We start from the raw sequence: 25,456 nt of genomic DNA, 5'->3' as shown, positions 1-25,456 counted from the left end.
ATTAGTCATTAATTATTAAGAGCAAACACTCATTATTTCTTAACAGTAGAATCACCTTTGCTCATTATTGTCCTTTCAATCTTCCGATGCTCATTAGTTGTAAACAAAAACTCATTAGTATTTTACTTGTTCAGACAGGTGCATTGCAGCTTAAAAAACTGGCTCAGTTAATTATTCGAGCCTAAACAGGCTTCTCAGATGGAATTAATAAGCAATTAATCTTTTTTAGAGCACAGCGTGATTTTTCCTTTGCATTCAGAGTTAATCAGTTCCAGGAAAGCAACTATACTCAAATTCAGTTGTGATATACATTTCTAGTAAATAACAACATTTTAATTAACACAGCAACAGGACTAGATAGCATTCATATCATCTTCCTGAGGTAACTGAGGCTGCAACTATCTAGTTTTCAGCTCTGATAACATTCTGAAAGGAGGAGAAGAAATGAAAAAGGTTGAGCAAGTATTTATGTCAATGTTGAATCAATCATCTATTGCAATATTCTTACGCAGTCGTACTGTTAGTGAAAAAAAAATCAATGCTACTCTGTCTAAAAGGAGATCGATGGATTTTGAAAATTTATAGGTATTTTCTAACCAACCTCTTGAAAGATGTTGTCACTCACCTCTAAAACAGATAAAACTGAACCTGGCTTTTCTGACCAGGGATAGGGGCACTACCACTGCATCACAAGAGCCTCTTGGAAAGTTATGAATATTTCTGTTGAACCTGTTTAGAGATGTACTGTAATTACAGAACTCTGAAGCAAGAGGAGCTTGAATCAGGCAGGGCATAGCATACAAACAACCACAGATTAGAGTATGAAGATATCCAATTAGTTTATGAAATTAAAGGAAATGACTTACAGGCAGCCATTTTCCAACGTCCCCTGTATGGAGCCATCCATCAGAATCTTTCGCTTCAGCTGTTCTTTCCGAATCTTTAAGATAACCTTTGAACACATTTGAGCCCTTGACACAGACCTAAATTAGAAAAGGCCACTAGCATCAGCAAATGTCTGTTTCCAACATTTAAAGCATAGCGTGATAAGTTCTCCATTACCTCTCCTTCTCCATTGGCAGCAAAATAATTCATATCTTCAACATCAACCAATTTTACAATATTACAGGGAATCGGTGCTCCAACATGGCCTAGAAGGAAAAGCAGTACATGAACAGACTGGAATGATGATTTCATGAACAAGCCAAACGTGGCCACTTGGTGCCCATGGCAAACAGGTCAGAGGCTGTCCACGTGGATTTGCTTTTGAACCTGTCAATATTCACTATACCCATGTTCAAAAAATGCGAGATCATAAGGGATTCTCTTCCAACAGCTTGCATGTGCACATGGAATATAGGCGCATCGTGTCCTATTGTTTGTATCGTATCCTTCTATGGCTGTGTGCACAGTAAGCTATTGAATGTTTGTATACAACAATTAAGATCTGGAAAGTTAGACATGCACTTTTGTTTGATCAGGGTGTCAGTTTATTTTTCATGGTATCCATCAACATCTCAGGATAGAACCTGTATAGAATAGGACATTGCTATATTTAGTCACAATTGATCAGAAAGAAGAAACTGGAATTAATTATAATACTTCCATATATAGGCAATAGGTTGGTCATCTTTAATTACAATCTAGGCTTTCTTAAAGAAATTCTGTCAGCACAATAGTTGTCAATTATCTCCACCTAAAAGAAGACAGCTCAGAGTAAAACTAGTTGCTTTGTTGTAGAATCACATCATGGTACACTCATAGCCTCAATCCTACTTGTTTCAACTTCCATCTCCTGTAAAATTTATCTTCCCATGTCTTCATCGGTCCTGGTGTTCTTAGGTTACAAACTTGTATTTTGTACTTCTATAGTTGGCTTATTGGCAAATTTAGCTACAGCTTGGAGTCAGCTTTCAGATACATGCTGCCAATAGCCACCTTTCTTTTGTGTTAACAAGATAACAGCAGAAGATTCCATTATTGTTGTTAGATGCTGGTTAGACGTTACATTCTGAAAGAGTTCGAGATTTATTACAACTAAATTTTGGAAAAACCAAAACTGTCATTTGCTACCATGCAAAATTTAATCCCCAACCTTCTGATCCTGTTTGCCATGACAGTGACTGCTCAATCATCACCAATATGAAACCTCATTGACTAATGAAAATTGGTATCAAACTCAACGTCTAGAGCACAGAGTCCCATTTTCACCTTGAAACAAGTACCAATCTCCTTCCTGAATTCAGTCCTCAATTGCCACCAAGACCTTCATCCAAGCTTGAAATTAACTTCAAATTTGATTTCTCCGCCATCTCCTCGCCTATTAACTACTCTGCAATGGCCTTTTCATGGACCCAATACTCCATATTGCGTTAACAACAACTTACCCAGAACACCAACACCTGCATCTTACCTTACAAAAATTCCACTTACCCCGTCCACTAGATCCCTTTGCAAACAGCAATTAATTATTTGTTAATTTTAAAACTGAATGACAGATTTTTGTTAGCCAAAGAAATAGAGGAAAAGGTAGTTGTTTGGAGTTAAGCCACAGATTAGCCCTGATCTCATTGAATGGCACTACAGGGACTTGAGGTTGTCAAATGGAATATTCTTCTTCTCATTTACCTCCTGCTTCAGTATATGGGGATATTTTTAAAATTCTCAAATCCCAACAGTTTCCCTCTTCTAATCTCGCAGCTTCCTCTGCCCACGATACATTCAAAGCTTTGTGAGCCAGTTCCCTTAGCATGTTTTCCATTATGTTAATTAGAAATGGATTTAGAATGTAAATCAACCTTAAACAGTTATTGTTAATTCTAGTTAATTAAGCGGTTTGTTTACTTGTTGTCCAATTCTGAAATCAGTCACACTTGACAGGTAACATTGATTTAGAGTAAGAGTTGAAGGAAACATTTTAATTGATAATTAAGGCATTTGAGAGGAGATTGGAGAGGCTGGGCTGTTTGTAAAGCAAATTACCTGCAGTAGAATCTCCAACCATCGAGATGGTGCATCCAGCAGTGCATTCGGTTTGTCCATATGCTTCAAAAATCTAGACAGGACAACAAAAGCATCTAGATCCCATCTTACCAACGCAATATAATTAGGTTTACTGTTAAAGCACAAAATTTATTTATTCATGGTGGTAATTCTTTGATTTTTTTTGGCCTTTATTTCCCAACTTAAATATTCCCACAAATGTAATTTTCATTCATTTCCTAAAATACAAAACCTGCAATGTATTAGAAAGGTTTGGAATGCAGAATTAAATTTTGAAGTGAAAGCAGATAACTAAGAAAGTACAAGCTAGAACCTGTACTTACTTGACAGCCCAGTGCTGCTCGAAGGAACGTCAGAACAGAAGGGGAGATGGGAGCAGCTCCTGTTACCATCACACGGACACGTCCTCCCATTGTAGCCTTTGGTACATACATAATATTATTTTCAAATACAAATTAAAATGTTCATAAACAAAAGAGAAAGAAGGAATTGTTTCATTGAATGATAAACTGGGATGTAGAATTTGTTGATAACTGGTTCTTAGTATTGGTACTTTGCTCATGTGCAGTTTAAGATAATAACATGTATAAACACAATTTGTACTCATAGGGTACAACTAGAGTCAGAGAGTAATATGGTGTAAAAGGAGACCGTCCAACCCATTGAGACCATGATGGCTCTCTATAGAAATTTTCTAGTTAGTTTTACCCCTCACTCTATCCCCATTGTGCTAGATTTTATTTCCTTCACATGCCAAATATGAAGTCCTTTTGAAATCATTGATCATCTCCATTTCCATCACCCTCATAGGCAGCAAGATCATATTCTCCTGTTCTTGTTTCCTACAATCTGTAAGCTTTTTTCTCCCAGTCCCCTATATGTCTTGCCTAATTTCTTAATTCTGTGGTTTTTAAGCCTTGTACTAATGGGAAGATCTGTTCTTTTTCTGCCTTTTTCTGTTATAATCTACATCTCAAACAAAATTCCCCTCAATCACCTTTATTCCAAGGAGAATAATTTCAGCTCTTCCAAACTAATCTTGCTGCTAAATTCTCTCACCTTGGAACTATTGTAGTAAATTCCCTCTGCATTCTTTCAAGGACCCGAACATCCTTCTCAATGTGAAGTGACTAGATCTAGGCAACATTCGAGTTGTGGCTTCATAAGACCTTAGAAAAGATTAGCATAAAATCTCTGCCTTTGGACATAATATCTCTATTTACAAAGCTCAGGATCCCAGATACTTTGCCAACCACGTTTTCAATATCTCCTGCAACCAAAGATCTGTGCATATGAATCTCCTTTCACCCCCAACCCTAAATCAATTTGTTCCTGCATACTTGAGAACTATGCCGTTGAATCTTCTTCCCACTTCCCTGAAAAAATGGATCACCTTTTTAAAATGAATTTGCCACTTGTCTGTCCATTCTGCTAACTGTGATATAAGATCTATAATTTATATATTAACTCAGTTGGATGAATGAGTGGTTTGTGATGTGTAGTGATACCAACAGTATGGGTTCAATTCCTACCTCAGCTATAGTTACCATGAAGGATTCTCCTCTCAGTCTCTCTCCCCTCCTGAGGCGTGGTGACCTTCAGGATAAACCATCATCAGTTGTCTCTCTGTAATGAGAGAGCAGCCCCGTGGTCTGGTGGACCTATGGCAACTTTACCTTTAATGTAATTTATTTGGATTTTTGAATGTTGAACAACTGGCATAAAGGTTTTTAGGGAGTTCTTTAAAACCCAGTATTAGGGCAAGACTTCCTGGGGTTCTTTTAGTGGAAAACTAACAAACAAACAAACAAAGCAAGCAGTGTAATGTCAGATAGAAGATTCTGGTTGGACTTAGCAATAACACGCGTAGCTTGAAAAAGAGCTTTTCGATTTCGGTTTTTGGAGAAATTTTGGTTGAAGCTGGATGTGGGAATCAGTTGCTCCTGAGAAGGTTTAAGGTTGTTAAGAAATACATTCTCTCTAAAAGGGAAAAAAATCTCAAAAGAACTGCAGATGCTGGAAATCAGAAACAGAAACAAAAATTGCTAGAAAAGCTCAGCAAGACTGTGGAAAGCATCTGTGGAAAGAAATCAGAGTTAACGTTTAATCCTCAGTATCCAAGAGCCCAAATGCACCTTCTAGGTGAAGTAGCACTTTACCTATACTTCATTCAATTTAGTCTACTGCATTTGCTGCACACAATGTGGTCTCCTCTACATTGGGAAAATGAACATAGAATAATACAGCGCAGAACGGGCCTGCCCCTAACATCTGTCTTAAATTTATCACCCCTCAATTTGTAGTTATGTCCCCTCGTACAAGCTAACGTCATCATCCTAGGAAAAAGACTGTCTCTGTCTACCCTACCTAATCCTCTGATCATCTTGTATGTCTCTATCAAATCCCCTCTTAGCCTGTTTCTTTCCAATGAGAACAGACCCAAATCTCTCAGCCTTTCCTCTGGGTGACCATTTCGCAGAACACCAAGAGTTCTGTCTGCCAAAGGTTGCTATCAGCTTCCAGTTGCCTGCCACTTCAACACACCATCTTATTCTCTGGACAACATCTGTGTGTCTCAGACTTGCTACAGTGCTTCAGGGAATCTCAGTGCAAGCTGGAGGAACTGCATCTCATTTTCCACTTGGGAGCACTACAGCCTTCTGGACTTAATATCGAATTCAACAATTTTTGGGCTTGAGGCACCTTCTCCCATGTCCTTACCCCAACCCCGACACACCAAGCCTTGTTATCACGTGTTGAAGTGTGTGGTGCTGGAAAAACACAGCAGGTCAGGCAGCATTCAAGGTGCAGGAGAATCGACATTTCGAACATGAGCTCTTCATCAGGAATGAGACAGTGGCCCAAGGGGCTGAGAGGTAAATAGGAGGTGGGCAGGGCTGGGGGAAGGCAGCTGAGAATGTGATAGGTAGATGAAGTTGGGGGTGACGGTGATATCACCTTCTCAGCTACCTTCCCCACCCCCCTCCCATTTATCTCTCAGCCTCCTTAGGCCATACCCTCATTCCTGAAGAAGAGCTAATGCTAAATATGTTGACTCTCCTGCTCCTTGGATGCTGTCTGACCGGCTGTACTTTTCTAGCACCATACTCTTCGACTCTGATCTCCAGCATCTGCTGTGCTCACTTTCTCCCTTGTTATTGCATGGTCTGCTATTACACATAATCTATTGTTAATCACGAATAGTCCTCATTAATAGCCATTTATTTTCCTATGTTGACCGTTATCCAATCCTTTATCTGTCTAAATGCTCTTCCCGCCCTTTGGGCTCCATCTCCACCTATCATTTACCCCCTCCCACCTTCTCCCACCCTATTTTCTGCGTAAAAACCAACATTTTCCTCGCTACTATTAGTTCTGAAGAAGGATCATTGGACCCGAAATATTTACTCTGATTTTTCTCCACAGATGATGCCAGACCTGCTGAAATGTTCCAGCCATTTCTGTTTCTGTTTTTATCTAAAAGGAGTTTAGTTTAAAAATTTTAGATCAGAGATGTTTGGTTTCCGTGAAGGGGTTATTTGAAGCTGAGAAAGTGTATGCTCAGCTGTATGAAAAGCTCCAAAAGAAACATCAAATTCTCAAGACAGGAATTGAAGCTACAATTAAATTAAGTCCTATTGATGTAAAAGACAAAAATTCTCTCTAGTGTGAGTACTATAGAGTGTTGTGATGAATGGAATTGTATTTTAACATATATTTCAAAATTTGTGTTATATGTAAATAGTTTGGTTTATTCTATTTTATCTTTATTTTACCTACTTATTTTACTCTGTTTTATTGTTAAGAAGATCTAGCAAATCAGCTTTAAATCTAGGATCTGACTCATCCAGAAATAACATCAACTAGGATCATAACATTCCCTATCTATACCTTGCTGCAGTCAGTTAATATCTGCTAGACTTCAAATTTGGCATCGTTGGCAAATGACATTTCACTCTGTATTCAAGTCAGAGACACATTGGAATAAAACCTCAATTACTGTAATCTCAAAAATTGAAATTGTCCTGAGACTTCATTACGTGGAGAACTGCCTAATGATATTCCATATACAACAGCTACTAGTTTGAAGATCAACTGCTGCCAAGTGGTTTGCAAGCAAGTTCTGAACTGCATTAGGAGTAAATAACCAGCACTTATTATTCTAGATGATAACAATGAGCTGTAATTTAGCAATAAATGCATTTATTCCAACTGACTACTAGAATTTCTCTGCTTGAAGCATCTATTGCCAGAGGCACTTCACAATGGAAAAATTCAATCTTCCACATTATGGAAATGTATAGATTGGCAAACTGATCATGTGCTTGCTCGTGGGCAGATTATTCTAAGGAACTTAATATACATAAAAGTAATTGAAGTAGTTACCACAAAGAAAATGAAAAATAGCTGTTTCCCCACGCTTGGTTAATGACTACCCATTACTGCACAGCAGTGGCAGAGGCCAGATACAAGTTTTCAAAATCATCAGGAGTCTGTACTGAGTAGGTAGGAAGAAAACGTTTCAGCTCTCAAAAGGATCAGGAACCAAAAGGCACAGTTTTCAAGTATTTTGCAAAAGCAGCAACAAGGTGAGAAAAATGCTTTTCACACAGCAAATGGTTTAGATTTGGAATGCACTGCCTGGAATAAAGTGAAGGAGGGCTCAATAGGTATTCAAGAGAACATTGGGTGATTTAAATAAAAATAATGTGCGGTGTTATGTGGAAGAGGCAGGTGTTTGGTATTAAGTCAATGTGTCCAGAGAGCTAGTGTAAACACAGTGGGCTGAATGGCCTCCTGCACTATTCAGTGAATCTGTGAACTGAAAAAAAATTTTTTTCAACATTATGTGATGATAGTAGAAAGAGTTGTTAGAATTTAGAAGTACAGATGTTACAGACAGAAATGAGAGAGAGTTGAAACTCCTGTTTCCTTCTGTACCCAAGAATTCTCGGTCAATGTGAATAACCAGCAGCAAGCTGTGGTTTTAAATATAAAGGATTATTTATCCTATATTCACCCTGAAATATAATGCTATATCACTCCTTTATCACTCACACACATATGAATGACAAACATACATAACTAATTGGATACTTTTACAAGTTATAAACCAAGTCAGTCAAATATTGGTCACATAACAGTCACATAGTTTTGCTCATATTAGGAAGGAGCAGGGATTGCACACCCACCAAAGAAGCAATTTCTCTCTCAAATCCATGTGGATTCAATGGCTAAAGTTGTACATCAGGATTATTGCAGGATTCCCTTGAAGAAATGGGTTTTCATTCGTTAATACTATCAGTTGCTTCATATCTTGTTATCTTGAAATAAGTTTTACATTTTTGGACATGAACAGGCTTGGAGCTCTGAGGATACCTTTTAGGCATTGATATTGCTGTTTCAGGTGCTTTTTCATACTGTTGTTTCAAAGCTAGTCTGGTTCTGGTGCTTTGGGTAGTAAGATTCATTATCAGTGATGAGTTCCAGTCAGATGTCTAAGTGGTCAAATCCTTCTATTGTCCACACAGAATGAATTGAAGGTCAAAGCTATTGCTCTTTAATGGGGAATAGATGCTGGTTAATTATACCCACTTATGACTGAACTGGTTACATGACAGATTTCATTTATTTCCATCCCAGAGATAGTGAGAATAGGGTTCTATGGATTTTGAGATTTGGATAAGTAGTAGGAGATGTGAATTCTACAAATAGTTTAATCTTGGCATGTTCATTCAAAGGAGGCATTGCACACATGCTCATTCAATGAGAAACTTTCTGGAGACAAGAGGTACTTCCTCATCTACGCAGAAATTGCAAAAGTCACTTGACCATCATCTGCCATCTTAGTGGTATTTTGACATCCATGTATAAAACAAAAGCTAAATCTAAAAAATTGTATATTAAATGCAATGTTTAATCCCATGAATATGACATAACTTTACTGGTTTTACACAAACTAACAAATATTTACTGAAAATAACACACATTACCAAAGAATTAATACATTTGATCTTCATGTTAGCTGAGCATAACCAAGACCCTAACAGGAAACACAGATACTTTTATGTAGATAGACAGTAAAACATGTTGTTCAGATAATTTTGCAAAATGGGACAGTTAAAATTACCTGAACTTTGTTGAAAACAAGTTTATCCCAGAAACTGTCATTTCTAATAATTTTTTTGGATATTTCAGCTTCTTTACTACGGACAGCAAGATTCAACAACCATCTCTTGAAAGGTGTTTGTGCTCCACTTTGTACCTGTGAATAACCAAGCATAGCTCAGACATGTAGGCTCTGTACTTAGTATCTCATAATTATTCAGTTATATAAATAAACTTTGCATTTGGGTGAATTTACAATATGGTTAATATGGCATTCACAGCATTTTCAAGGCTGATGAACACTAAAAGGTGAATAGGTCTCAGTGACCAGATTTGGTCAGATGTATAAGAAATGCAATGCATTCAAATCAAAAAAGGTAGGCTTCGGTTTTACCCGATCTTTGGAAGGGAAAGAAAATAGATTCAGGCATCCATTAAATGTTCAAATAGAGTAAATCCCTATGAAAAGAATACTGGGAAGAATAATTGCACTGAAAATCAATTAATTCCATTTCTCTAAAATTACTTTCAACAAAAGAAACAAACCTTATCATAGATTCGATTCAACAGTCTTGGCACAACTGGAAAGACAGTGGGCTGCAGCATCTTCATGTCATCTGCTAACAATTGAATATTACCTTGGAAGAATCCCACTCTGGCACCACTACAGTACAGAGCTGTCTGAAACAGTACAATTTTATCCATTCAATTAGACATTTTCAACATGCTCCTATAATTAATAATCGCACTGATACCAGAACATTGCCAGAAAGGTCAAGGCTGGTTGCTGAGTTTTGTATCAGTTCAGAATGAAGTTTTTGGAATCCAGAAAAGAATTGGATTACTTATTCATCATGTCGAAAACACAATTAAGAATCTAAAATTACATTTTGGATATCAGTAACAGTAGATGCCTATGTGCAAAGATTTGCATTTTGTATAACTAATGAATAAAATGAGTCACAAAGTCTATTGTAATGATCTTGCCCAATATTAGTCCCTTTGTTATAATTATATATTATATGCCCAAGGCTTACTACTTTATAAAGCCAGTTTATACAAAACAAAAAAAGGTGTGCAATAAAACAGATCATTACCTGCACCACTCTTTCAAACATATGTGCCAGGGGAAGATAGGATATAGAAATATCATCGGTTCTGGGTATAAATGTGCTCTGTTCAGATAAGAGACAGGGGGCTATTAGATTATTTCAAAACAATCCACAGTTGAAGACATGTTAGCAAGTGACCTAAAAATAAATAAGTTTCAATTGCACCTTTGAAACATAATGCAAACTTATGTATAATTCTTAGCATAGGGTTAATGCCATTCCAATCTTCAACCCAAACTAATCTGCAATAACTCTTATAGACTGACCAAACCTCCTCAAAATATGTTAAGATGATAGCCTAGACCCTAATGTTTTCTTACTTTAAAGGCAAGTGTAAGGCGTTGCAGTTCGATTGGTCAAACTACTCAACTTTAAGAAAAACATACTTTATTTTTACACTGGAGTTAAAATACTGACAAAATAAAAGTAAAAGAATTACCTTATCAAAACTATATCAAAATTCTTAACAAAACAATATGTATATTAATTATTACTAATTAGCTGCTCCAATATCCCATAAACACACCTCTGGCAAAGGCAAGTTCAGTGAAATAGATTGTCTCATGTGCAATTCTAGCAGCAGGAAGAGAACCCCAACTATTAGCATTAACAGGGAAAGGAACAAATGCTTCCACATCCAGCTTCAAGATCCCAGCAACTGCTGAAAGTTAAAATGAAAATCCTGGTTCTGTTGGAACTTGACCCCACCCATTCAGGTTGCTTCTATTGTTCCAATGTTTAAAAAAAACTAAGGCCTCTCAAGCCAATTACTTTATTGGCTTTGAGAAGCCTGACCAACTCTTCAGGCTTAACCTTTCTTCATTAAAAAAAAAGAACAAAATGCATCTCTTAAAGCCATAGAATCATCACAAATTTTAAAAAAGTGCTCAAATTCAGACAAATGTAGCATAGATTTAGTGGGCTGTGCCTTAACAATTCTGTGACTATCCCAAAGTACAACCAATGCTGAATATCTGAGCTATCTATATATGGCTCATGGAAATAGTCAGCATGTCAGGCAGTAAGTGTGGAAAAACAGTTGACTTTTCAGTCTGATATTTCAGTACTGGACAAGGTCAAAAATTAAAGCAGGTTTCAAGAAATGATAGAAGCAGGGAGGGAGGTATAGGTGAGGATGAGAAAAATGCTTTTGTCTACAAACTGTGACCAAACAAACTCAGTCTCCAACTCAGATAGCCTACTTATATATCCATTCCAAAAATGGCTCTTGTGCCACACTAAAACTGATAGTTTAAACCTGTTTCTGCCTAACAGAACTGATTCCTTCCGATCTTAGCTATTTGCTCCCTATGTCCAGTTTCTCATCAATTTCCATGGCTTCTTATAGGCCAACACCACTCTCCCTCAATCACTATTCAAAACTTTCCAGCTTCCTGCATCTAACATGTTTCCTTTCACTGGGGACTTTCAATCCTCATTCTCATCAGGATAGCTGGTGGCTCACCCCTTTTTTCTTGAATGGAGGTTTATCCTGTTTTCAGGTAGCAGAAAGTGAGGACTGCAGATGCTGGAGATCAGAGTCGAGAGTGTAGTGCTGGAAAAGCACAGCACATCAGGCAGCATCTGACGAGCAGGAGAATCAACGTTTTGGGCATTAGCCCTTCATCAGGAAATTGTTTTCATCCACTTTCACCTGCCTCTGCCAGGTTGAACTTGTCTAACATTGAACAAGATGTGGAGGTGCTAGTGTTGGACTGGGGTGAACAAGGTCAGAAGTCACACAACAGCAGTTTATAAGTCCAACAGGTTTATTGAAGCTTTTGGAGCGTTGCTCCTTCATCAGGTGCATCAATGCATCATCCTGAGGTGGGAATTGAACCCAGGTCTCTGGCTGTTATTCCAGTCATTTGGTTTGTCTCCAATATTTTTATTGTTTTGTAATAATCTCTCTGCCTCAATTAATAAAATCATAGCTTATCCCTTCACTTGCTATTCAGCTGTTGACACTCCACTCACACAATTTGTACTATCTTTTGATCTCTCCACCTATAAATTCTGTGCCTGTGTGCTTCCCTCTACTTTACCTGATGAAGGAACAGTGCTCTGAAAGCTTGTGATTTCAAGTAAACTGTTGGACTATAACATGGTGCTATGTGATGTCTGACCTTACATTAAATAACTTCACCTTTAATATCATTTACTTATTCCAAGTAAAACAAATCTTCAATGGGAAACTTTATGCCATCATACACATCCTTTGCCTAGTACATTTTTGATTATATTTATGCTACATCCTGCTCTCAACCTGAATTGGAAAATTTAAACAACATTGTTTCCAATTTCAACTCTTCTCTCACATCATCTACTTCCAACTTTCTCTAGACTTCTCCATCCCTAATTCTGAGATAGACTATTTAGAAAAATCCTTTCAAAGCCCACTAACTTCCATTATTACCTTCACTATGGTTTCCCTGCCCCCACCCCTCCCCCCCACCCCCCACTTCCTTTCCTGTAACTTCTCTGTTCAGTCACATCTGTTTGGATGAAGCAAGCTTCCATTCTAGTTCATCCAATAGGTCTTCCTTTCTCCAACACTGGATGATTCACTGTTGAGTCCATTCTGCTTTATGTACTTTTGCTCTTTCCTCTTTCCGTTTGTCCTAATTTTCCACCTCACCGGCCTCCACATTCAATGCATCATCCTCCATCATTACTGCCATCCTATGATGTTACCACCAAACATTGTTTTCACTTCCCTTTCAGCATTCCAAAGCAACTCATACTTCCATGTTCCTGGTTGGCTCAAAGTCCTGCCCCTTCCCGCAGTAACTTCCTGTTCAAGTTTAGAAGATACTTTCTGACACCCTCTCCTACTTCCAGGTAAACGAATGAATTGCATGTTCTCCTTCACAGCATTGTTATAGTGGTGAAGTAATCTATGTGGCCTATCATGTCTACACAAGTTGCACCACCTGTCTTTACTCTGTAACTCTGTATATCATTTCTACTTATTTAAATTTCCAATGTTCTCCTGAATGCCTCAATTGATCCCGTCTCCATCACACTTGCAAGCTGTACATTCCCTATCCTTACGACTCACTGTGTGAAGAAGTTTCTTACCTTGCAATTGCTTCTTATGTAAAACTTTAAAATTTCAATCCATTTATAAGTGGCAACTGTATCTCCCTGTCCAAATCCCTCATGATCTTGAAAACCTCTGTCAAATCTCCATTTGGTTTTCTCTTTTCAATGTTGTCTTCTCTACATTACCCATATCAAATGGAAGTTTGTGACCATTTTGTACAACACTTCCATTTGTTGTGCATGCTAAAGCCCAAACTTCTGTTCTCCAATTTTAACCCTTTGTCTTAACCCCACTTCTCTATACTGTTCCAATGAGACTCAATATAAGTTGAATGAACAATATCCTACCTTTTGATTTAGCACCTTTAAGCTTTCTGGATTCCTTTGCTCACTACACCCTCTAAATTATTTTTGGATGTATGCAGCCCTTTAATATCTCTGTCCAGCCATGCACATGTTGTAACCTAAGGTGCTTGACTTGTACACAAACTGCCAGGAATGTTCAGTTGCTTGGCAACCATTGGGCTTAGAAGAAACATTGTCCCACTTCTAAAAGCAGTAACATCATTAACATATTCTAGTTCTGATGAAACACCATCAACAATTTGAGACCTAATTGTTTATTTCTGCACAGATGCTGCCTGATGTGCTGAGTATTTCCTGCCTTTTCTGTTTTATCATCCAATAAGTTTTGCCAAAGAGAATCTGAAACTGGAGCATACATTTTACCATCCTTTCAAACACACATAAGAAAGTTTAATAACATAACCTAGAAAAAAAAAGTCCCTGTCCTTTAAATTATACTTCAGTTTCTCCAATTTGTCCCCTCATAAAATAGAATTTAAAACTCATGTGGAAAATCTCTCATCCGCTAATACATATTGACTTTTTGCTCTCTAAAGTCTTCCTTCCTTCCCTTCCAGCCTTTTCTCAGTGCCCCTCCACATCTGATGGGGTTACTTGAGGATACAGCATCTGCTCCCTCTGCTTGTTGTAGAGAAGACAATATTGAAAAGAAAAAAGCTAAAAGATTTGACAGACGTTTTCAAGATCATGAGGCATTTGGACAGAATAGATAGGGAGGTACTGTTGCCACTTATAAATGGATTGAAGTTTTAAAGTGCTTTACATAAGTTAAAGTCTGTTAAAGTCTACACAATGATATTTTCTATACATCGACTCATGCCTTAATAATCTTCAGCATTGCTTTTCTGCTGTGTTTTCCACTGTGTTTAGCTGTTAGCTCAATGTTCTCCATATTTTATGTCCTGATGGTGTAAGTTAAGCTTGCTGTACAACTGAGAAAGGAAAGGTAATTAATCTGAAACATTCATTCTGTTTCTCTTGTCATAGATTTTGATTCATTGAATATTTTCAGTATTTTCTGTTTTCAAAGAAATTCGAGGGGGCCCAGGTAAATAAGCTCCTCAGAACCAGATTGAAGAAAGTTCAACAAATCAAATGCAAAATGCAAAATAAAGTGGGAGACAAGCAGAGAATAACATAAGTAAACCTATTTTTGTCTTAAACATGATCACAAGCTATTAAGTTCTGAAAGTTTCCTTTGTTACCAACAGAGCTCACTTTTTATGCAGATTTCATCCAATTTGTAGATACAAACCTCAATTATTTTGAAGAAGGCTGCTGAGTTGGCCACAACATTCCCATGAGTCAGCATAGCTCCTTTAGGATTACCTAATTCAGACAAATAAAAAATCAGCAGCTCATTATCTGAAAATTCCTTCTTAGAAATCAATAAATCTAATTTCTGCTCCCTCCACATCCTCAATAAAATACAAGATAGTCAATATACTTAAATATCTTTGAGGTATGTCTGTCTTACTTCCACACTGCATTAGGAAAACAATTTAAGATTTATATTTATTTTAAATAAAGTTGTTTGGACATGTCATAGCACACCTTTGTGGCACACCTTTGATTCCAAACCATTACTATGTCTGCACCACAAGAAGCCTAACTTAATATTTATTCAGCAGGTGGGAAAATAGATTACGTTAAACCCCTGACTTTTTGACCTGACTAGCATCAATTTTACAGACAAATTCAGATACCTGTAACAGAATTATGGAGGATTCATGGGTAAATATTTGTAGAGTATACAAAACTGCTAACTTATCGTGTAAATTCCAGATTTATGTCAGGATGTTTCTAGAACATGTCAGTTTTCAGGCAGTTTCTATGCAACTCCAAAAACAGGAACATTTACTGAGGAATTAAAATCCAAGTCAGACATTGAGTTGATGCTATTATTCAGAGTAGTCGATATATCACAAAGCATTTTTGGTTCATATTTTCTCCAGTGAGACAAATAGGTCACTTGCTCCTTGAATACCTTCAGTTAAAAAATAATCCGTGTAGAAAACAATCTCGGTAATGTCTTCTGTTTAATTCTCATTCCCTCTCCCAAAATTCAGAGCTTATTTTTTAAACTCACCAATTTTAGTGACTTTTAAAACAAAAACAAAAATTGTTTTTTTGAAAGGGTTTTCCCACCTGCACTGATAGCAACTATGCATGTCCACATTCATGAAGAGAGTATGTGATCCAAAAAGAGCTGCAAAGAGCCAGTCTAAGTAGCAAGAATGCACACATAAACAAGAAAATGTTTCATAAAGCAGGTTTGAATTGAGTTTTAATGGAACTGAAAAACTTTTACAGTTTATTTGAATTGAATTTTGAAAACTGTAAAGTCCTGCCTATGACAGATAAACATTGCACTCACTAATGGATGAAGCAACACTTAACAATCTGTTTAAAAACTTAAGCCAAGGTTTAAGTTTTTCACAAAATCCTCTTGAATCCTTCAAATATCAGTCCTGGAAATCCTGCTTGAGCTAATCCAGCAGAAAAAGCACAATGGCTCAGTGAATAACGTACAATTCTATAGAGATCAAAGATCAGAGCCAATGCCTACAACCTACCATCTCTCAGCCCCAGCCCGCAAGCCTCATTCCTGATGAAGGGCTTATGCACGAAACGTTGATTCTCCAGCAGTGGCCGAGTCACTCATGATGTCACTTCCACCCCTGTCAGCCCCACTTCTGCCCCCTTTGTGAGTGTCACTTCCGTTGGTGATGCCACTCTCGACCCTATAATCACACCCACTCAATCAATTATCTCTGCCCCCAACTCCAAATCCAGCTCCATTCCAGGTCCTAGCTCCCATCCCTGCTGTGTATTCACCATTCCCCCATCTCTCCCCCTCACTGAGGATGAACGTTCAGTCCTCAGCAAAGACCTCATCTTTATCTCTCTACGCTCCCAAATTAATGAGTTCGACACATGCTGCAAACTTGAACATTTCTGCTGCCACCTCCGCCTCCAGGCTCACTTTTTCGACCAGGACACCCGCCCATCCACCAAGGACCCCATCTCCCACCTCCAACACACCCTATCAATTTGGACACCCCGTGCCGGCCTGTTATCTGCCCTTGACCTCTGCATTTCAAACTGTCACCATGACATTGACCGCCTCAACCTGTCCACCCCCATCACCCATTCCAACCTCCCACCCTCACAATACGCAGCCCTTCACTCCCTCCACTCCAACTCCAACCTCACCATCAAACTACTGCAGATTAGGCGGGTGCAGTAGTAGTCTGACACACCAACCTTTACACCACTGAAACCAGGCACCAACTCACAGACACCTCCTCCTACTGCCCCCTTGATCACAATCCCACCTTCAATCACCAAACCATCATCTTCCGAACCTTCCACAACCTCATCACCTCCAGGGATCTCCCTCCCAAAGCTTCCAACCTCATTATCCATGAACCCAGCACTGCCCGATTCTATCTCCTACTGAAGATTCACAAACCTGACTGCTCTGGTCGAACCATTGTTCAGCGGGACAGGCGCAGGTTGTCCCGCTGAACTCATCTCTTCCTACCTTGACACTGTCCTGTCCTCATTAGTCCAGGAACTCCCCATCTACAATCATGATATACCCACACCCTTCACCTCCTCCAAGATTTTTGTTTCCTGGCCTCATCTTCACCATGGACATCCACTCCCTTACGCATCGATCCGCCATGGCAAAGGTCTGCAAGCCCTCTGTTTCTTCCTCTCAGCCCGGCCCAACCAGTAACCCTCCACTGACACCCTCATCCACTTGGCTGAACTGGTCCTCAACCTCAATAACTTTTCCTTCCAATCCTCCCACTTTCTCCACCCACATGGGACCCAGCTATGCATGCCTGTATGTCGGGTACGTGGAACAGTCCATCTTCCGCAGTTACACCAACACCACCCCCCACCTGTTTCTCCGCTACATCAATGACTGTATTGGCGCCATCTCGTGCTCCCATGAGTAGATTGAACAGTTCATCAACTTTACCAACACCTTCCACCCCGACCTGAAATTCACCTGGACCATCTTGGACACCTCCCTCCACTTCCTGGACTTCTCCACCACCGTCTCTGGCAACTGACTAACTGCAGACAACCACTACAAATCCCACCAACTCCCACAGCTACCTAGACTACATCTCCTCCCACCCTACCTCCTGTAAAAATGCCATCTCTTATTCCCAATTCCTCCGCCTCCACCACATCTGTTCCCAGGATGACTAATTCAACCTCAGAAAATCCCAGATGGCCTCATTCTTCCATGACTGCAATTTCCCTTCCTACGTGGTTGACAATGCCTTCCAGCGTATCTCCTCCACTTCACGCACCAACAACCTTGAACCCCACCCCTTCTAATGGAACAAGGACAGAACCCTGGTCCTTACCTTCCACCCCACCAACCTCCGCATACATTGCATCATCCTCCGCCACTTCCGCCACCTCCAAACAGACCCCACCACCAAAGATATATTTTCTTCCCTACCCTTATAAGTGTTCTGGACAGACCATTCCCTCCGTGACTTCCTCGACATGTCCACAGCCCCCAACAGCCCACACCCCCACTCCAGGCACCTTCCCATGACACCACAAGAAGTGCCCACACTACTCCCCTCACTTCTGTCCAAGGCCCCAAGAGATCCTTCCACATCCATCAGAAATTTGCCTGTACCTCTACCAATGTCATCTACTGCATCTGTTGCACATGGTGTGGTCTCCTCTACATCAGGGAGACAGGAAGCCTTCTTGTGGATCATTTCAGAGAACATCTCTGGGACATTCTCACCTACCAACCCCACCACCCTGTGGCTGAACACTTCAACTCCCCTCCCACTCCATCAAGGACATGGAGGTTCTGCGCCTCCTCCACTACCAAGCCACTACCACCAGACGTGTGGAGGAAAAACACCTCATATTCCGCCTTGGCACCTTGCAACCACGTGGGATAAATGTGGATTTCAACAGCTTCCTCATTTCTCCTACTCCAACATTTTCCCAGTCCCAAACCTCCAACTCAGCATTGCCTTCCGGACCTGACATCATTCCCCTCTCTGACCTATCACCTTCTCCCTCTCCTTCATCCACCTATTGCTTTCTCAACTACCTTCCCCCAACCCCACCCCCTCCCATTTATCTCTCAGCTCCAGCCCACATGCCTCATTCCTCGGATGCTGCCTGACTTGCTGTGCTTTCCCAGACCACACTCTCGACTCTGATCTCCAGCATCTGCAGTTCTCACTTTCCCCTAACATACCAAGTCAGGTTATTATGTATTGTTGACATTTCTTTTCTTGGCTAAGCAAAGTGAAATTTATTGGTATTATTTTTTTGATTACTGCACTTAACTCTATCTTAATTCCAATTGCATACTAGCATTTTCTCCTTTTTAGTTCTTCTCCATCCAGAAGTACAATGTCAAAGTCAAGCCATCAATATTTAAAAATATTTGGCTTTTTCCAGTCTAGACCATCAAACAAAGATGACCGATTTAATTTTTTTATTCACTTCTGGGACATGGGCATTGCTGGTTGCCCAATATTTATTGCCCATTCCTAGTTGCTATTGAGGTGGATGTAACAAGCTGCCTTCTTGAACTAGTGTAGTCCATGTGCTGGGGAGACAATTCCAGGATATGGAACTTAAATCAATTTTAAATGGAATTCGGTGAGTGTCTTGGCCGGATTCAAATCAAAGTTTTTCAAATCCAAGAGCAAAATTTCTCTGCCTTGCATGATGGATGACTCATTATTCATTGTAAACACTCGATGCAGAATATACTTTTTAGCCTGGAAACCATCTATAAGTTGAACAGGATTTGAAATACCTGTTGTTCCACTTGTAAAGCATACAATGCACATATCTTCAGGTTCTGGTGGCTATAAAACAATAAGTGAAGTTTCATTTTAAACACATAATTTAAACTAAACATACAACTTACTGCCTAGTAAGCACAAAGAGAGCAGCTAGACATAGAATGTGAGCTTGGGAATTTGGCGGGCAAGGGAGTAAGAGGAGGTTCTGTTCCGATATTTTGCATAAAATTAAGGAGCCAAGAGAGGGATTTGGAGATCAGCAGAAGGATCTGCAATTTGAAGCATAGAAGCTTCAAAGAGGTGACAAGATCGTGAGTAAGTTTAGGGTTTTATCTTTTTCTTTCACTTAATATATAAACAGGCACAATAGCTTTAATTGGTAAGGAAGGGGGATTATATATATACTTTGCATTAAATTTAAAACTTAACAAGTTAAGCTACTTTATTTAGCCACAGATAATCAAGTGTTATGTGTAATCTTAGTTAATTGGATTAAACACAATAAAGATGGATGTGAAGGTGATGCGTTGGGCCTGTAGCAGGTGGGAGCTAGTGAACGCCAACATTTGTGGCACACACCTGAAGTTTGAGGAACTTCTGTTCTGAGTTGATGTGCTGCAAGCTGAGCTTTAGACATTGTGATACATTAGGAAGGGGAAAGGCACCTGCACACTTTTTTCTTGAAGGCAGTCACATCCTTTAGGTTATGATCTTCTGATTGGTTCATGTTCAGGGATGACAGAGTGTGTTAGTGAATGAGACAGATAAGGGGATTAAAAAAGCAGGATTAAAGGAGTCCACTCCTTGGAGTTGCCCAATAAATTCAATTTTATGGAAGCTTGCATCGATGAGAGTGGGAGTTGCAAAGGCAAATGACTGAACTGACCATGGAACGATGGTACAGGAAGTCACTTAATTGGGTGAGTAGACAGGAAAATTGTAATAGGGGATGGTATGGTGTTATAGAAGCCCCATGTTTAATAACTTTTGCAGACTTTTGTGGATGCCTGAACTTTTTTTAAATAAACAACTCAAGTAAAGGACACTGGCACACTTTTTAAAAATAAGGCATTTCTTAAATGTAATATGTCTTATGATAACTGTCTGATTTTTGTAGAGCCCCTGCCTGGGGTTATGACTGTCAAGTTGCATCTTCTGCTTTGGATTTTTCACTTAGTGATCAGCCTGGAAAAAAAGCAAGAGCTTCCCAGCCTCAACTCTTCCTGCAACTGGAAAACATCTTGTTGTGGGTCAAGTTAGTACCTGAAACTCTCCAGGTCTAATCTGAGCCCTGAATGTCCTTCTGAAGAACATCTGTGAACATCCTTGATATCATGTAACCTGAACAAGCTGCATTAGTAAAGATCCCAGAGACACTTGCTTCTGTTTGGTGACACCTGCCTACAAAAGCCAGTAAACCCAATCATTCTGAAGATTCCACACCTTGCCCTTTTGGCCTTTGAAAGCAAAGGTTTATTGGCCAAAAGTTTAAATTTTATCAAAAAGTGAACCAGTTTTATTCTTGTTCCCTGGTATGAATGGATGTGTGTATTTGTAGATTATATTTCCCTGTGACAAACTGTATATGTTAACTAATTCTGTAGCTTTGTAAAATAAGTTTTCTTTTATACTAAATAGTTCATTTTGTGTTTATCAAAGAAACCTTGTTGACAGATCTTTTTGCCCTAATATAGAGAAAGCGTACAATGTGCCATTTTGGAAACTGGGTCAAATAATTGATATTTTTATGTCCCATGGAGTAGCAAGACTAGAGAAAGAGAGTGTGCATGTCCAGTCTCAGACAACAACATAGTCACAATAGACACTGTTCTCTGCAATGGAAATCACAAGACCAGATAGCTGTGTAGACTGCCAGTGATCAGAACAACTGTTCTGATCTGCAACAAAACTTACAGTGGGAAGGGATACCAACAACATTGACACGGAAGGAAAATCATCTGCTTAGGGATTTTGAGCCTCTAGCGGCTACATTTAAAGAGAGCAGAAACTCAACTGTACCAATCTCTGGATTACTATCAAACAAGTTGGTGTGAGTTACATAAAACTGGACAGGCTCAAAGACTGGAGTGGGAGAAATAAGTTTCAATTCATGCAGCACTGGCATCGGTGCTGAGGCAACTATATTATTGGGATGGCCTTCACTTGAACATTGTCGAGATGAGTGTTCTAGTAAGTCATATAATTAGAGTGGTAGATAGGGGATGATGTCAATGAAAAATCAAATAATATGGTAAGAGAGCAGAAAAGCAATTGAGTAGTAACAACCAAACTGTGGGAGGAAGGGACAGAGAGTATGAACTTAAGAATGCACCAGCAGATAAAGCCAGTGATTGCTACAGTAAATCAAGAGTTAAAGGCTCTGAATTTTAAAAAAATTCACATGGCCATTACAGAGACATGGCTATAAGGTGACCAAGAGGATCAGATAGGGCAGACAGTGAAAGTCTTTTTTCTAGGATGATGATGTCAGCTTGTACGAGGGGGCATAACTACAAATTGAGGGGTGATAGATTTAAGACAGATGTCAGAGGCAGGTTTTTCACTCAGAGAGTGGTAAGGGCATGGAATGCCCTACCAGCCAATGTAGTTAACTCAGCCACCTTAGGGAGATTTAAACAATCCTTGAATAAGCACATAGATAATGATGGGATAGTGTAGGGGGATGAACTTAGAATCGACGCAACAGGCCGAAGGACCTGTTCTGTGCTGTATTGTTCTTTGTTCTAAGACTGGGACCTGAATATTGAAGTATCTGACATTTCAAAAAGAATGAAAGCTAAGAAGATGTGGTGGGGTAAGAGTGTGTTATGTGTTAAGGATATCATTAATACATTCCTGAGACATTCTCTTAGCTGTAGAGAACAAGATGTAGAATTAATTTGGGTCGATACAAAAAACAAGAAATCAAGAGGTCATTTATGGAAGTACTTTACAGGTTCCCTAATGGTAGTTATATTACACAACTGAATGTACAGGAATAAATAAATGGGATTGTAAGAAAATACCATAATCATCACAGGTGATGTTAATTTACACATTGATTGGATGAATCAGATTGACAAAGGTAGCCTACAAAAGAGTATTCATAGAATGGAAATCGAGACAATTTCTGAGAGCGTTACATGTTAGAGCCAACTTTGGAGCAGTCTATTCTAAAGCTGAGAGTGAACAATGAGACAGAACTAATCAATGATGTCATGACAAAAAGAGGTTTCTAGGTGATAACAATGATCACATGATTAAAATTTAAAGTTCCATTTGAAGGGAAAGAAATGTAGGTCCCAGGCTGTCTTCATTTAAAAAAACTGAATGAAGATAATGATTAAAGGTATGAAGGCAGAGCTAATGAAAGTAAGTTTAAAACCTAAAGGTTTAAAGAGTAGGACAGTAGAAATGAAAAGGCAGATGTGAAATGAAATATTTAATAGTTCAGCAAAGATTTACCTCAGGTCAGAAGAAATACTTTTGAGGAAGGATACGTCATCTGTCACTGATTAAGAATAATATTTTTTTTTAAAAAAGGCTCTGTAGAGATATGCAAAAATTAATGGTAGGTCAGCAGATTTCCCAGATTTTAAGAACTAGCATACAATTACTACACCAAAAGTAAAGAGGAAGAAAGTGAAGCATGAGGGAAAACCAGCTATAATAAAAAAGGACAATAAGAATAATGCTAAACTTAATGTTGGTCCTCTGGAGTATGAGACTTAGAAATTGATAGTGTAAAACAAGGAAATGGTGAAGGTATCAACCAGGTTTTTTATGTCTCTCTTTGCTGTTGAAGACTTTGAAATGTTTCCAAAGGTGATTGAAAACTAAGAAGTGAACGGGGGAACTTAAAATAATCAACATCACAGGAAAGATGTGATGGGAAGATTGTTTGACAATTCCCCAGGATCAAATCACCTCTATCCTAGGGACTTAAAAACATTGGCAGAGTTGGGGATGTTATTGACCAATATTTTCCAAAATACTTTAGGTTTTAGAAGGGTCCCAATGGATTAGCCAACAGCTAATTGACATCTTCATTTAAGAAAGAAGGGAGACTTAAAATTGTAATTTAAGATAAATCTTGAAAATCTATTTTATTAAATCTATTTTGAGGAAGTACCATGTATGATGGATAAAGGGAAAACTGCAGGTGTAGTTAGATTTCCAAAAAGCATTTGATTAATTAAGGCTTTTAGGCTAGATGAACAGATTGTCAAAGTCGAGATGCAATGCCAAGCCTTTATAAAACTGGGTAAATGTAAATTTGTAGCTCTGCTTGTAGTTTTGACCTCCTCAAGATTATCATAATTAGAAATAGAATTAGAGTTAGGTTTCATTGTCACATGTACTAAAGTACAGACGTGCAGGAGGACAGTGAAAAGTGTAGAAAGTTGCCATTCACAGTGTCATCTGAGGCAGTAGAGAGGGTGTGAGCAATTCACTATGACACTGCCAAACATGAAGCAATGTAGAGGTTGAAAAATTGGGGCAATTTTTATGAGAAAAGTAATAGGTGATTTATTAGGTTGTAAATGGATGCAGCAGAATAGACAGAAACAGACTGCTTCTGGTGTTTGACTGGCACAGGATAAGGAAGCATTAAGCCTGACTGGGCTGATAAATTGCACAACATTTCAGAACAGGTTAGGTAGAAATTTGAAAGAAAGGGAACAAAAGGAATGTATAACATGAGTTGTGTTTATGAAGATAAAATCCAACACAAATTGGCCAGAACATTTTCTATGTAACTGCACTTCCTAGTCTTGAATTTGGTTTGTTTACCTGTTAATACAAATGAGCTGGTTTATATGATACTGACAAATCAGGTTAACATTATATTATCTAATAATCAATCCCTCAATATGACAGTAAATCAAAAAAGAGATTAAAACAGAGTAATGATTCAGCAATGTCACTATCATCATATATTACGTTCAGTCAAGATACTTACAATTGGCTTTTTTAAGTTCGCTCTTCCAAGATCCTATGAAGGAAAACATTTGTAATTAATATTTGTGGCTTTCCTAAGCTACTGCTGAGGAAGTTGGAGCATTGAACTGTAAAGACATAAATAACAGTTCAGTATGGATATTGTTTGCTCAGGGAATCAAAGGTAGTAAAAGATTGATTAGTGTTATGAGTCAGCAGTGAGCTGCATACTATTGCAGAGATTCTAAATAATTATTTCAAATAAAGTAAACATTTCAAAATTTAAATCAAAGCAAAATACTGAAGACTCTGGAAATATGAATAAAAGTAGAGAATGCTGGAGAAACTCAGCAAGTCTAGCAACATGTGTGGAGAATGAAACATGAATTAACATTTTGAGTCCGAAGGGACTGGAAGGGACTGGAAAATGGTGGTTTTATTCTGTTGGAATAATTCTGTTGGCATATTCTACTGGGGGAGGAGAAGAAATGTTGAGGGTGTCCAGAACAAAAGACAAATGGAGTGCTAAATGTGGTCGAGATAGAGGTATCACATAGGGGTGAAAAGGAGAAAGTAGATCCACTCTGCTAATGTCATAGCCAACGAGATGTAAACAAGACACAATTTGTGGTTTAGGTGAGAGGGGTCTGGAGAAAGATAGGGAGGCCATTAGTAATCAAAAATGGTGGACAGAGGTCATGCTTTGAGGTTGTGGAATCAATGTTTAATCCTAGAAGCTGTAAGGTGCCTGCCCAGAAAATGAGGTGTTGTTCCTCCAGTTTGCAATGAGGTTCATTGGAACCCTATAGCAGGCCCAGGATGGAAACGTTAACATGGGAGCAAGGCGGTTTCTTGAAATGACAAGAAACTGGAGGGTCCTGGTCTTTCTTATGAACAAAACAGAGGGATTCAGCAAAGTAGTCACCCAGTCTACATTTGGTCTCACTAATGTACAAAGGGGATTGTAATTTCAGCAGTGAATACAATAGACTAGATTCAAAGACGTACAAGTGAAACATCGCATCACCCGGAAGGTATGTTTAGGGCCTTGGACAATGAGAGGCA

General features: G+C 38.8%; 1 protein-coding gene across 1 annotated transcript in view; it reads right to left on the bottom strand.

Annotated features, from left to right (window-relative positions):
• The window catches only part of acsl5 (acyl-CoA synthetase long chain family member 5), a 58,867-nt gene that overhangs the window by 5,627 nt on the left and 27,784 nt on the right, over positions 1 to 25,456 (bottom strand). The window contains exons 8-17 of the mRNA XM_043712730.1: positions 24,414 to 24,446; positions 19,462 to 19,513; positions 14,890 to 14,963; positions 10,209 to 10,286; positions 9,658 to 9,792; positions 9,134 to 9,268; positions 3,327 to 3,422; positions 2,983 to 3,055; positions 1,063 to 1,151; positions 867 to 983 (exon numbers count right to left, since the gene is read on the bottom strand). Of these exons, the coding sequence (XP_043568665.1) occupies positions 867 to 983; positions 1,063 to 1,151; positions 2,983 to 3,055; positions 3,327 to 3,422; positions 9,134 to 9,268; positions 9,658 to 9,792; positions 10,209 to 10,286; positions 14,890 to 14,963; positions 19,462 to 19,513; positions 24,414 to 24,446 (882 nt within the window). The remainder of the gene's footprint in view (positions 1 to 866; positions 984 to 1,062; positions 1,152 to 2,982; positions 3,056 to 3,326; positions 3,423 to 9,133; positions 9,269 to 9,657; positions 9,793 to 10,208; positions 10,287 to 14,889; positions 14,964 to 19,461; positions 19,514 to 24,413; positions 24,447 to 25,456) is intronic.

This window comes from Chiloscyllium plagiosum, chromosome 22 (assembly GCF_004010195.1).
Source record: "Chiloscyllium plagiosum isolate BGI_BamShark_2017 chromosome 22, ASM401019v2, whole genome shotgun sequence".
NCBI lineage: Eukaryota > Metazoa > Chordata > Chondrichthyes > Orectolobiformes > Hemiscylliidae > Chiloscyllium > Chiloscyllium plagiosum.
Note: the sequence above shows the minus strand (reverse complement) of the source record. Positions and strands in the feature narration are given on the sequence as shown.